Below are 14,952 nucleotides of genomic sequence, written 5' to 3' on the forward strand. Positions count from 1 at the left end.
AGGTGGCTGGTTTAAGTGGGCTAGGCTGGTGAAGTTCCAGAGTTGAGAACCAGTGCTTGGAGTCTGGATTGTGCACCTCGATGAACCAGCCATTGGACTGAGTCAGGTAATTGAGCACGCTGTTTGTCTAAGAAGTGGGGAGAGGCCAGTTTTCTGGCTTTCTCTTGATAAGTGGGAAGGGACACTTACAAAAGGTATGAGTTGAAGGGGGTGGGGTGGGTATACAAGGCAGACCAGAGAGAATCTCTCTGGACACTAGCATTTGATTAGATTTGCCTGACTGGGTGCAGGCATTCAAAAAATGTGAATTGGGATTTGGAGCAATTTTGACTTACTTTGTTCCCATGAGAAATTTGGAAGAACCATGGGAAATGCAGAAGCTTTCAGCCTCCATTTTCCCAGGCCCAAGTACTTTCTGATCACTCTGAATGCCCCTCTGTACTCAAGGGAAAGGAGCAAGATGGGAGATTCAAAGGTGACTTGAAGACTAACCCAACAGCCTGTCCAGAAGGCTCAGGCCAAGATGGAGCTTGTGGGGAAGGGCCTAGGCTGTGACTTGTCAGGCAGTCCCTAGCTTAGGCATCTAAGTCACAGAGCTCAAGGCCTGGTTGCTCCATATAGTCTTTACTGGAGAAGGGGACAGCACAGTTTGGGGCAGTTGCTGATGTAGAGTCCAGGACAAATAGAGCAAAAAAGGCAGCATGCCAGCTTAGCCCCCTTCTCTAGGGCGTTGGTATTTTTGTTCCCCCTTCCGTGGCCTGGCTCAGAATTTTACGGTGGGGGAGGGCGTCAGATAGAATCAGCTGGGCTATAGGTAGATCCCGGCCACTTCTAAGACGCTGAAAATGCACCAAAAGATTAGAAGCTCCACCAAGAACTAGGGCAGTTGGTAGAGGCATGTATGTGTGTGTAGGGTAATGGGAGTGGGGGATGGGATCAGGGTGGGGAGGGATTCCTGGGTTAGCACAATAAATTATAGGATCACTTAGAGGTTGAGTTGTATCTTCAGTTCTTAAAAAGAAAAAATATATATATATACACACATCTTTATGTCTCTGTACATAATCTATACTGCAGCACAGCGGCAAAACATTTAGTTAAAAAATCCAGGGAGAATGCAGGCAAACACTCCATGGAGGCATGCAGACTAGGGTCAAGGCAGTAGCAGGGGATCCTATATGGTTGCCATAGAGGTGAGTTCCAATCCATGGGCCCACCCAGCCACCAGAGCACCACCTAGACATGTGCAAAGACATACACGCACACATGGAAAAACACAAAGGGTTTGCAGAGAAAGCAGTTACCATGTCTACAAGAAACGATTTCACATGGTCATTGTAACAGGCAAGTGGACAAGCCCCCAGGACCTAGTTTTCATCTTAATAAGCCAAGTAGAAGAGACCTCCTGAAGTTACAAGTTGCAACTGGCAGGGATTGGGGGAGAAACAACCAAGCCTGGCTGTCCTCATCCCTCTCCTTATCTCCCTGAGAGTATTTCTTTCTTTCATTCATTCCCTAGCATCAACAGTTTCTCTGCTTATCAGAGAAAACTGTTCCCAAATTCCCTGAAGAGGTGAACTTTCTTGAATCCTTTGTAGATCCCAGGCCATTCATAATGAGCTCATCCCAGTGAAATACTGTAGTTGCTCAAGATGCACAGAGAAGGAGAACTGAACAAAACAACTCGGAACAAGAATCTTTGGCCAATGAGAAAATGTAAACCTCTAAGGACACCTGATTGAGTCCAGGAAAATCATATTAGTGTGAAGAATTGGAGGATCTTTCTTGGTGGTGCTCATGTTTATTCTGAAATAATTTAGTCTAGCCTATATTGAGGTTTTCAGAGTTTTGTAGTGGAATTCCAAATATTGTGAGTTCTCCTTCCAGCTTTTAAGGACTACAGTTGAATTGATTATGTTGGAGGATCATCATCTTTTGCTTTATCTTCATGACTTCTGTGATGCCACAAACGTCCTTTAGAGAAAAAACAGGTATAGAAATAATGTTAGCATATTGTCAGATACCCAAATGTATGGACCCTAAAGAGAGCCAACAAAGAGTCTGTTAGGAGACAGACTTGTTTGTTCTGATTGTACCAACCATCTCTTAAATAATCCAAGAATACCAGCTGTCACCATGTGAGCCAAACACAAATGGGATGAGTTCTCTGAACATGATAATCTGTGGAAATGCTATTGACCCTTTCGGAGTCTTCTGAAAGACTTTGAAATACCATTCCTCCCAACCAGAAGATTCTTAGGAAATCGAACTAGTTGGACCAAACCTGAGCTTGATCCAAGAAATTCTCTCTCGGCATCTGTGCAAATTCTCAGTTCCTCAGAAACAAACAAACAGCCACCCTCCATCCCCCCCCCCCATGTCCACTGTTGGTATATCTCTCAAGCTTCCAGGTTATCTAGGCCCAAAATTTAGTAGAGATCATTGACATCAGAATTGGTGTAACTGACAACTCTAGGAGAACCTTCTTTTGAGCCCCCCTGACATATCATTTATGCTTAATTCCAACTCCAAAGAAGGGATGGAACCAAAATTAAAAAAATGAAACAGAAAACTTGCATCTCTAGGGATTTACAGATCAGGAAAAACAGTGTTTAGATAAGTCATAGAAACTATTCTTCACTCTGTAGGTGCCTAGCACTGATATCTCAGCCCATCTCAAACTATACTGCTTTCTGGAGCACACACACACACAAAAAGCTTGTAGCTGTATTTGATTAGGAGAGTGATCTAAGTATGACTATTTTGTCATACTTTATCAACCAAGGACATGAATGGGTCAAGCAGAAAAGTGACTGCCTTGTCTCATTTTTCTCTTCAGCTATCAGTATCACAGAGACCACATAGCGTGGTTCTTTCTCAGGTTTTTCCCCTGTCCATATCACTTTTTAACTCACACTTTGTCTAAGAGGCTGCTTGGAATTGTCTAAGGTTGGCTCCCAGCCCATCTCCTCCATTACCACCATCTCCATGAACATTTCTTTTTTTTTTTAAGATTTTATTTATTTATTTGACAGAGAGAGATATCACAAGTAGGCGGAGAGGCAGGCAGAGAGAGAGGAGGAAGCAGGCTCCTCGCTGAGCAGAGAGCCCGACGCGGGGCTCAATTCCAGGACCCTGGGATCATGACCTGAGCCGAAGGCAGAGGCCTTAACCCACTGAGCCACCCTGGCGCCTCTCCATGAACATTTCTAATGTGAGCTCTAGGTCCCTGGGAGGTACCCGGCTGCTGGGGAAGTCTTCATGACCACTATGCCTGTGGAATGGGAACATTTACCAATAAAACCCTGGACTCCTTGGCCTGATTTAGGCTTGTCTTCCTCTTCTATCTTCTTCTTCCCCAACTTGGGGAACTTAACTTTCATTCTGGTGCTTCTACTGTCAGTGTCTGAAGATTTTTCCTGGAAAACCATAGCAAAAGGAAGGTCAGAATTAGTTGCCTAACATTGAGAAACAATTCCTAGAGGCCTGGTAAATTGGTGAACAAGGATGGCTGCATAAAGCAGATAGATGTGCTATCCATCCAAATGTGGGAGACTAGTCCCTTGCCCTGCGAGGGCAAATGATCTTTACCAAGATCCCACTCTGTGCCGGTTCCTTGCTAAATACTTTAATAATTGTTCTCATATAAGCCCCCAAACAACCTTGCAAAGTGGCTATTATCATCCCTATTTTAGAAATGAGGAAGCAATGGCTTGGAGAGGTAAAATATTTTGCCTGAGGCCATGTGGCTAGGGATTGGAAGGATGAGATTGCTAGGACCACTGCTAGCTCGTATGGCACCTCTGCACGAATTAGAAAAAAAAAAGCAATATGGTTTGATGAGCTAAAGCAAACTTCCTTGGTCAAGTACCTTCACATAGAGAAGAACCTGCCTCACAGGCCACCTTCTTCCCTGTCTGGAATGCAAAGAGGGTTCTCCCCACATAACTCTTAATTATGAATGTGGGTTCTCTGATCTACAGATCATGCGGGCTCTTTAATTCCAGCTTAGCCTCCCAGCCCTCTCATTCCTGCTAAAGTGTGCTTATTTCACCACTGATCTTAGTAAAGCATAATTCCCAGGTTAACTTTGTTACCAGAAAGTCCAGCCAAACACTTTCCAAGAAACATTGGGACTTTTATCTTTTCAAGATATTTATACCTCCAATCCTCTCCATTAGAGAGAGTATAAACCTGTCCTCCAACTCTTCCTGATCTGACTCTCCAAAAATGACAGTATCCCCACAGTTATACTGCAGCCACTCCTGCCATGCTTGATTTTCTTTTAAACCACACACCTGCTAAGGGAAGGCACTGAACCTGCTATCCTCCCAGAGTGGGAGGGACAGGAATCAGCAGAGAGAGGTGTTTTAACCACTCACATGGCCCAGGCAGCAACCATTTAGAACAGATGTTGGCTGCAAACAACTGGTATTGGCCATAATGGTATGTGCCAGATGAAATCCAGTTCCTAGTAGCAGGTATTGGGCAGGGAGGGGGAATTGTGACCAGAGGACAGTATAGAAAAAACCAATCTTGCTTATTCTTTCCCAATCATCTCCTGCCACAGAGTAGCTCTTCTTTTGTTTTTTTCCCATGGTCATCTAATTTTTCAATGTGCTTTCTACCATGTCCTCTCTGCCTATGATGAGGAGATGGGAGGAGGGCATTCCTTCAAGCTCAAGCTGAAAGCCACTACTGGACACCTTCTGCTACATCAGTCACTGTGTCCTGGCCCACACTGGAAGGAACCAAGGAAGAAGACCTCTTCCTCTTTATTTCCTAATCCCCAGTTAACACACCTCTGAAACAAGGATTGAATTCATCCAGTCAATCTCGGATAGCTTTTCAAGCTCCTCATTCATGGTTTCCAGGGCAGTTTGAAGTGTGGCCTCATCCTCAGCATTTCTCAGCTGGTAAAGACAAGAAAAAGAGTGAGTATCCAATGCCCAACACCTTGCCCTCATAAAGTCTGGCTCTCTCCCACACTCCCAGGCCACCATGCTAGTGGCCACGAGACCACAGAGTGCCAACTTGTATCTCCTTTGGCCATGGGATTAGTGAAAGGTATAGCTAGCTCTTTACTTTCTCAATAGGGAGATCTAGGAAATAACCATATTGTGGTAATTTCCTTAGGGCTGGGCATGCTCACAGTCTGGCAAGCAGAGAGGCCTTTGACCAGTATCAATGATCACTTGAGTTATACCCCTACAGCTCAGGGTCCAGAACAAGGGTCTTACCCCTGACCCTCAAGTCCCCAGAGACACCTAATTGTCCCCCTAAATAACAGCTACCAATTTCTAGTACATGCTGTATACCAGGCATTTTGCATACATGATATCATTCTATCTTCCCAATAACTTTATAATACTATTCTCATTTTATAGACAAGAAAACAGACTCAAAGAAGTTTGGTGCTCAATATCATGTGGGTAGATAGAACCTCAGATCTGTTTAACTCTATAGCCCACCCTATATACCACAGTGCCCACCCAGGAAAGATATGTGAGGTGTTTAGATGCTGGGGGAAATCTTTATTATACAGTTACCATAATTTAAAGGCTCCTTTGTGAAGTAAGGAGAAGGCTAGATAGAGATTGGCTTAAATTTTCCCTTTCTGGCAAAGAGGGTCTGCCTCCCCAAGCTGTGTTTCTCTCTTTACTTATCTCTCTATCATCTATCTATCTATCTATCAATCATCTATTTATCTATCTATTAATTTTAAAAGATTTTATTTGTCAAAAAGAGATTATATATATATAGAGAGAGTGAGAGCGCACAAGCAGGAGAAGCAGGCTTTCTGCCAAGCAAGGAGCCCGATGTGGGACTTGATCCCAGGACCCTGGAATCATGACCTGAGCCGAAGGCAGATACTTAACCAACTGAGCCACCCAGGTGCCCCCCAAGCTGTGCTTTAGCAACCCTAGCTAGTCTCTCTTTGTAATTTAGAAATGTGATCCAGATGGCTTGTCTTACAGGTTCAGGAAACAAAGCTTAAGCATTCCCTAATAATCCCCATAACCCACAGGATGAACTCTGTACAGTCCATGTGAGAATTAAAATGAATTCTTCTGGGACCATCTTCCAACTCAGAAGAACCAAGTCCTAGACCAGAAACATAGCTGAGATAGTTATGTTCCATTAAATGGTGAGCTGAGAGAACAGATGCATGTTGCTATCATCAGCCCTGACATACTTTCCAGCCCACCTAACTTGGCCTCACCTCTCCTCCCTGTCATATACTTTACTTTCAATCTGGCACTCATGTGGCTTCTAGCTGTGCATGGGCCACTTGATGCTCCAGCCATAAATGGAGTGTTGCCAACTATCACAAAATGGATGGCAGGTAAATAGGTGGGGGATGGGGTTGGAGATTATGGTCAATCAGAATGGGATATGAGAGAGAAACAAGTCAGTGCTGACAAATAATCTTTTGCTTTACAACTAATGATTTAAGACAGTACAGAGTATCTCAGATGCACAGAACATGTGTGTGCACATGGGGGTAAGATGGAGGATAGCATATGTCAGGTAGAAATGGCTATCACTTCAAGGTAAGGGAGAAAGGGGAAGGTAGAAATGGCTATCACTTCAAGGTAAGGGAGAAAGGGCATACTTACCAGCAATGCTCAAAAGGGGTTTGGTAGTCAAACCCAAAGCCACATATGAGAAAGAAGGATTTAGAGCCCTGGAAAATCATTTCTAATCATAATAGGAGAAAAAAATGGCTTCCTAATGACTTCCTGTTTAGCATACAGGGACTCAGGCTTTGAAAAATTCTAGGTGGTGGGTTTGAGTCTCATGCTCTATTCTCGTATCCTTCTGGCTCTATAGGAGACCTTGTTCAGGACTCTCTGAGGCAATTGTGTGAACTGACTCAGAGGACTTCATTGCTTATTTCTTGGTTTATGTTCTAACACATCACTGGCCATAGTATAAGTGAGGTTTCCAAATAAAGAAAGTGGCGGTTACTGGGTGGGATTTACTTCATCATAAATCTACATCCCTCTGACACTGAGCTGCTTACTGCCCTCCGTCTTCAAGGGGAAGAATAAGAACACCAAAATGAAATAAGCTTTATTTCCATGCCACCCCTGATGTAGCCTTTTTGGAGATACATGATCATTCTTAGCTGCTGCCTGCCCCTGGTCTCATTTGGATGTGTGTATGTGTGTGGGGGTCCTTATCATAACCTGTATTAAGTGTGGTATATGCTCAATTTGGGTTGTTGGCTGGCACAAACCAACTTTCATGCCATGAGCTTCAAGAAAGCCTGAATGGCAATGAGAGGCCAAGATCTCATATTTCCTGCTGTTTGGATTGCAAGGCGACTGAGCTCTGCCTATATATAGAAGGTACTTGTGTTGTTGTTGTTTAAGGCTGAAAGATTCTAGCTTGGGGCTCAGATGCTGGGGAGGCCTGGCCTGATTGCTTTAGCCACTTTGCTGCCTGTGCAGTGTGCCAATTAGATGTGCAAATGGAAAAGGGGAAGTGGATGGACTTCTTGCAATATCAACTCAGACACCCCTCTTCAAATAAACCTTAATTAGATGAGAGGCAAGAACAGCACCTGCCTCAGGGCTTTAGCAGCCAACCCAAAAGTAGGGTGGTCATAATCAGTTGATTCATCAGAGCACACTCGTCAAGTGTGCCTATAGGGTTTGCATTATGAGAACCATTCAACTATTCTTGTAGCTCAAAAACTGAGCTTCAGTCCATTTTCCCTAACATGAATACAATCTACCATGTATCAGGCTGCTACTAGTGCCAGGCCAGCTATGCACTTAATATACAATAGTTAATTTAATTCTCACAACAACCTGGAGAGGTAGAGATTACAATTACTATTTCATAGATAAAGAAACCAAGACCCAGAGATGTGAGGTTGCTTCACACAGCTAGTGTTAAGGATTCAATTGTGTCCCCACCACAAGAAAGATATGTTGAAATTCTAGCCCCCAGTACCTCAGAATATGATCTTATTTGGAAATGCCATCATTGCTGATGCCATACTCCATACTGGTGTAGGGTAGGTACCTGATCCAGTATGATTGGTTTCCTTATAAGAAGATGGTCATGTGAAGACAGAGACACATGGAGAATACCATGTAAAGATGGAGGATTGGAGTAATGCATCTACAAGCCAAGGAGCACCAAAGATGGCTGGCAAGTCACCAGAAGTTAGAAAAGGCAAGGAAGGATTTGCCTACAGGTTTCAGAGGGAATATGGCCCTGATGACATGTTGATTACAGCTTCTAGCCTCCAAAACTGTGAGGCAATAAATTTCTGTTGTTTTAAGTTACCAAGGTTTCAGCACTTTCTTAGAGCAACCTTATGAAATGAATGGAATTAGTGAGTGGCAGATTGGAGATTTGAACTTAGTGCTTCCCACTAGTCTATATTGTCTTCCCATATGGTGACAGAGGTATATGGAAACTTGGGAGATATAGAGCAGCTCAAAAGAGTTCACTCCCTTCTACTGAACCTGTGTGAAGTATAATGAGAACACCCTACTTTTGATTGACCTGTTCTGGACCCAGGAGACATTTACCAAAGGAGAGGGAGAGACTTTTCTTCAAGGATATGGTAGTCACTATGGATTAGCATAATGGTGAGTTGACACAATCAATAACAACCCTGGGTGAGGATGACAAACAGGGACTACCAGGTAAGCACCTGGCCAAAATGTTCTACATGTCTTCCAACACCCTAGAACCAAGCATAGACCATAACCATGTTCAGATGGAACACTTTGCCCTCCCTCATTCCAACCCCCTCCACTCACCAAGTTTTCATCCAGGAAAGCTTTGGTGTCATCGTAGAGCCCTTTAAGACTAAATATAACATCTACTGCATCATTTCTGCTTAGAGTCTGAGAGAAGAAAGGAAAAGAAAGGAAGGGAAAGGACAAAGACAGAGGAGTTGTTGGTTAGTAAGCATGCAGCTGGCTTTTCTGTAGGAAGGTAGGAGCAGGCTAGTAGGATGTGGCCAGAGGTGAAAAAGTAATATTCAAAATATAGCACAACTAGTACAGCATGGACATCAGCCAATCAGAACTGACATAACCAGAGCTGTCTACTACTGGTACAGCTGTATTTGTGTGTCCTACAAAGTGGTGCAGCACACCTTGGCATTTGGCACCATCGATTGACTGCAGTGGATGTAGTAAAATAGGAAATAAGTAAACCAGAGAGTAAATCTGAGGCTACTTGTTGCTGCTACACTAAAACCTCCTTTCCCATGGGAGGTGGGATTAGGCCCAACCACCCTTTTCAAAACTCTGGGCTTTGAGCTCCAGGCCTCCACCAACTAAGTCTGGTTGAAAATAAATAGGCAATCCATGTTTTAGGCGGCCTTGATCCTATATGTGGCTCTTTTGTTTGTCTACCACTAAACTTACTTTTTTAAAAGAATCACTTAAATTTTCTGGCAGTGGGTAAAGTCATGGGTCAGCACATTTAACATCAAATATCCCAATCTGGAAATTTCCCTCAAGAGGGAAACCAAGGCAGCCTGGAGCTCGGGTTTCTATGGCAGGCATCACCATAAGAGTTTACACAGGGATCCACTTGGGATGAGGAAGTGCCAATGCCAAGTTTCTCTCTATCCATTGGCTATTTCTCCCAAGAGGCTAGTATTGTTGATAGCTCTCAGGAAAAGGGCTAGCTCTCAGGCTGATGAAATCTGCTATGGAATTTCCCCAGTAGCCACTTTCATCTGTAATGAGTTCAGGAATACCTCTATTCCCTGTCTATTCTATCGATCAGTTTCCTGCCATATCATTTGCCCAGTTTCTCCACCCAGCCTCTGGCTCACTTTTCTTCACTTTCATTCCCCTTCCTACTTGGTTTGACTCTTTTTCTTCATCTGCCCCTTCCTTTCTTACCTCATTGGGAATGCAGGAAGCTGCACCTGCCTCATTGCCACTATCTTGGCTGTAAAATATATCATTCAGGATGTTAGCACTGGCATTCACAGAATCCATGAGAACAGACACATGCTGGTGGACCTTACTCAGGTCAGTAAGTCTATAATAAAGCAAGAACAGATAAATGGGTCTGGAAATTTTTAAAAATCTTCTGGCTTGGGGTGCTGGAGATGGTTGAGATGAAGGTAGAAATGAGAGCCCTGGGTACCTGGGTTGGGTAGCTAACTACACCAGAAAATGTTTCTGATCTTTTCTAAGTATTTGTCTTTGTCCATCCTTATGTCACCTGAATTAGATACTGGGTACTTTGGGAGAGTGGGAGGCCAGGCTAGAGAAGGGAAGCTGACTCCAAGAACTCTGAGGCCCTCTTGATATTTAAGGACAAGGATAAATATTCTTAGTCCTCTGGGTTTGGGGCATCAGGAGATCAAATTCACCTCTGGGGCTAAAGGAAGAGGTTCAAACTGGCTTATTGCTGAGCACAAAGACTATTCCTCCCTGGATCATCAGGGTCCCTGCCAATCTTCAGAGCTCTGGGAAAGACTCCTTTCTGAGGCCAGGCTCCCTAGGAGCCAACAGACACAGGTTAGCTTCTTCTCCCTAACTGTTCTTGGGATTCCCACCCTGTATCTGGGCCAGTCCGCTTACCTGCTGATGAGGTTTTCTGCAAGTCGAGCTAAGTGCTGCATTTGGGCATATTCCTCATCAGAGAGGCTATCCTGAGATTCCTGGGAGTCCAGATGAGGTTGAGAGGCAGCTTGAATTTCACCATGCTTGCACTCCCACATTTTCATTGAGTTCTCAAAGTCCTAAAAATGAAGATAGTGGCAGATCCTGATGATCACTATAGCTTAGAGGGTACTTGACAAATCTGTTTGTGAGTCTGATATTTGTGGGGATAATGGGTAAAGGAGAGAGTGACCCCACTCATTCTTCTATACACTCATCTACACACCTCCACATCTATCCTTCATTTTATTCACTGTCCCTTTCTTACTAGGCACTGTTAATTTTTATTGTTACTGTGATGTGTCTTGGGATCACATGCTTCAATCAGATAGATGTTAACCTTCTAGAAGCTCCTATATGAGAGTATCATAATCATAAGACAATGCTGCATCTTTCATGTTCCTTTCTTTCCCAAATCTAGGCCATATGTTATGATGGATTTTTTAAAAAGATTTTATTTATTTATTTATTTAAGAGAGAGAGAAGTGAGCAGGAAAAGTGGGGGCAGAGGGAGAGATAGGAAAGGTAGAAGCAGATGTCCTGCTGAGTGCGGAGCCTGACGTGGGGCTTGATCCCAGGACCCCAGGATCACAACCTAAGTCAAAGGCAGCTGCTCAACAAACTGAGCCACCCAGGTGCTCCTGTTGTGATGGACTCTAGAGCCAGACATACGTAGTTTAATTTTGAATTGTGCTTCTGTCACTCACTGGTTGTGTGATTTTTAGCACACATTATTTAACCTCTGGTTTTCATTTTCCTCACCTGTAAAATAGGCACAAGAGTATCTACCTCACAGGATTGGTGGGAGGACCTACTTGAGAGAATACATGTGCCCGGCACAAAGTAGGCTGTTTGTAAACCAGACTTCCCCTCCCTTCTCTATTGTTATTTCTATGGATAGTTCATGGGTCAGAGTGGAAGAAAGGCTCCAGGTACTGAACATCTGATCAATAATGGCTTCTTTCTAGCTTTAGATGGTTTGACTGCAGTAGATGGCATTTGCAAATGCAGCATTTTCAATCTTAGAGGAACTTAAAGACCATATTCAATGAAGAATCTCTTGTTGAAGGAGATCTCTCCATAGCTATTTGAGGCATTTAGTTCTCTGTGCAGTGGTGGGAGAGGAACAATTTTGTCCAAAGCCAAAGGAGAGAACTTCTTGTCTCACTGTCTTGGATAGTGGTTTGCAAATGTCTGTATATAACAGAATGTCTCAGAGAGCTAATTGACAAATGCAATTCCCAAGAACTACCCATCCCCATTCTGATTCAGTGTGTCTGGTGTGGGAAGTGACAGCTATAGAGGAGACCATAAAAGAGAAAGGTGAGACTTTCTTACCCGATCTCTGGTCAACATTTGGGCAGCATTCTTGTATCTAATCTTGATAAGGCCTGGCCTCTGAATCCAGGCCTCTCCATCCACCTGCACTGGGATACCTTCTTCACCATCAATGGTTATCATCACCTCATGGCACTGCCAGAGAAGAGGGAGCATGGGGGAGAAAAATGAGGCCACTACTACAGATCAATATGATAGTCTCACAGTAATGGCCTTAATGTGTATCTGAAGCAGGACTGGCATGGATGTGAATCAGATTATCTCAGGGAAAAACACCTGTTTCCTATGGGATTTTTGCCCCTATTGGACCCTATAACTTCTGTCTCCAACCTTAGCCAGCATGCTTACCACCCACCATATAACCTCTCCACCCTGGCACTCTTAGACCCAGTTATTTTGTGGGACTACTCCACATTCTAAGTTGTAGCTCAAAGCCCAACCTTTTCTGGTGCCCACCCAACCCTTGCCTACCTGGGCGATGCGATGATGATGCAGGTTAATGATACGGGACATTGCCATTTGTACAGAACCAAAGATAGCCACTACCTCCAGCTTCCCATCATCTATTGCAGGAGCCTCATATTCCTGAGGAGGAAAAACTATGTCACATATCCCACCTTTGAGAAACCACACCCTGACTATCACAAGCACACATGCTGTGAAGGCTCCTGGTTAGAATTTTTCTAGCTCATGAAGAATGGAAAAACTACGTATTAAAAGGGGAAAGGTGAGGTCAGGAAACCAATCTGGGAAAAGGGCACCAAGATCACAGTTCTTTAACCTCTTTTGAGATTACAACTCTTAGCTTGTTCCTCCCTGTCCAATCTAGCATCATAAATCCCCAAGGCCCGTCCCACTGTCCTCATGATCTTCTTGGGTGAGCTCAGAAGAAAAGAGTCATGGCCAATTTCCCAGGTGGTTTTATTGACAGAACTCCTTGGAGAAAAGAGAAAACTTTTAAGGATCTTTCAGTCTTGAGGAATAGAAAATTCAAAGTCTAGGCAACACCTAAGAATTGATCTGATCCTGAGGTCTTTGGTTGTTGATTCTTGTGTTCTGGGATTGTAATTGCCTTTAAAAAAAAACCCTGATCACATAACTGAGCTAATAAATGTCCCCAGTCTATCTCCTATTCCCCCACTGTCTACTTTCTATACCAGTCATTCCAGCTACCCTTTCTGAGAGACCTTAGAGGGGTCAAGCCTTTTTCCTTCCCTGTTCCTTGTTCCATACTCACTGCAGTTGCTGTGCTGCTTCCCCAAAAGTTGACACCTCCAGCATAGCTGGTAATGTTGAGCACTACAATGCCCTGCAGGTTTGGCAACGAGATAGCTTCTCCATCACACTGAAAGAAAAGTGTAGTTCTCATTGGTTGGCCGTTCAGATACCAATGTAGAGGGACATTTACAGAGATGGGGGAAGAGCTCTGTTTTATCTTCATGTTATCATTTTCTTATCCATAAAATGGAAATCTGTCTTTATGCCTTCCTCCCATAAGCTGTGAGGGAAGATCAGAGTTAAAGCTTGGGGAGAACCAAAGATAAAGGGAAAAGCTGATTCCCAAAGTAATGAGATTTCCTTTCTACATGTCTAGGAAGTACTGCCCTCTTTTCCACTCACCTCCAGGTGTACTCGTTCTTCTAGTTTCCTGTAAGAGCGATGGAAAAGTTCCTTGCTCCCCAGAAGGCCATACCACATCTTGTTCTTAAAGCGGCTACTATAGGGAAGTAAGGGTAGAGAAAGGTAGTCAGAAGCTGAATAATATAAATGAAGAAAAGCAAGAGGAAATACCATCTTTTTCCTCAAGTGCCTTCCTTTTTAAAAAAAGTTTTTTTTTAAATTTTGGTAGAATTAACATACAGTGTTTTATTAGTTTCAGGTGTACAATATAGTGATTTAACAATTCTACACATTACTCAGTGCTCATCATGACAAGTGCACTCTTTAACCCCATCACCTATTATACTCATCCCCTCTGGTAACCATCAATTTATTCTCTATACTTAAGAGTTTATTTTTTGGTTTGTCTATTTTCTCTTTGTTCATTTGTTTTGTTTCTTAAATTCCACATATAAATGAAATCATATGGTATTTGTCTTTCAGTTATTTCATTTAGTATTATACACTTTAGATTCAACCATGTTGTTGCAAATGGTGAGATTTTTTTTTAAAGATTTTATTTATTTATTTGACAGACAGAGATCACAAGTAGGCAGAGAGGCAGGCAGAGAGAGAGAGAAGGGGAAGCAGGCTCCCTGCTGCCCAGAGAGCCCGATGTGGGGTTCGATCCCAGGACCCTGGGATCATGACCTGAGTTGAAGGCAGAGGCTTTAACCCACTGAGCCACCCAGGCAGCCCCGAGATTTTATTATTTTTTATGGCTGAGTAATATTCCATTGTATATCTATGGAATGGATATCTTTATCCATTCATCTAAGGATGGACACTTGGGTTGCTTCCATATCTTGGCTATTGTAAATAATGTTGCAATAAACAGAAGGATACATATATCTTTTTGATTTAGTGTTTTCATTTTCTTTGGGTAAATAGCCAGAGTGGAATTACTAGATTATATGATAATTCTATGTTTAATTTTTTGAGGAAACTCTATATTGTTTTCGAGAGTGGTTGCACCAGCTTGCCTTCCCAACAGTGAAAGAGGGCTCCTTTCTCCACATCCTTGCCAACACTTGTTTCTTGTGTTTTTGATTGTAGCCATTCAGATAAGTGTGAGACATTATCTCATTGATGTTTTGATATGCATTTCCCTGATGATTAGTGATACCGAGCATCTTTTCATGTATCTGTTGGCCATCTGTATGTGTTCTTTGGAGAAATGTCTGTTCACATCTTCTGCCCATTTTAACTGGATTATTTGTTTTTCTGGTGATGAACTGCATAAATTCTTTATATTTTGGATACCAACCCTTATTTGGATATATCATTTGCAAATATC

General features: G+C 43.1%; 1 protein-coding gene across 1 annotated transcript in view; it reads right to left on the minus strand.

Moving 5' to 3' along the window:
- Positions 1-1,912: 1,912 nt before the first annotated feature.
- LOC111150483 (diacylglycerol kinase kappa) overlaps positions 1,913-14,952 on the minus strand; it is a 175,976-nt gene continuing 162,936 nt past the window's right edge. Inside the window, exons 19-28 of the mRNA XM_022507952.1 lie at positions 13,617-13,713; positions 13,234-13,341; positions 12,468-12,581; positions 11,997-12,131; positions 10,578-10,738; positions 9,888-10,029; positions 8,787-8,873; positions 4,803-4,913; positions 3,296-3,419; positions 1,913-1,974 (exon numbers count right to left, since the gene is read on the minus strand). Coding sequence (XP_022363660.1) covers positions 1,913-1,974; positions 3,296-3,419; positions 4,803-4,913; positions 8,787-8,873; positions 9,888-10,029; positions 10,578-10,738; positions 11,997-12,131; positions 12,468-12,581; positions 13,234-13,341; positions 13,617-13,713 — 1,141 coding nt within the window. The remainder of the gene's footprint in view (positions 1,975-3,295; positions 3,420-4,802; positions 4,914-8,786; positions 8,874-9,887; positions 10,030-10,577; positions 10,739-11,996; positions 12,132-12,467; positions 12,582-13,233; positions 13,342-13,616; positions 13,714-14,952) is intronic.

Source organism: Enhydra lutris, unplaced genomic scaffold (assembly GCF_002288905.1).
Source record: "Enhydra lutris kenyoni isolate GAN:26980312 unplaced genomic scaffold, ASM228890v2 scaffoldscaffold23, whole genome shotgun sequence".
In the NCBI taxonomy this organism is placed as follows: Eukaryota; Metazoa; Chordata; class Mammalia; order Carnivora; family Mustelidae; genus Enhydra; species Enhydra lutris.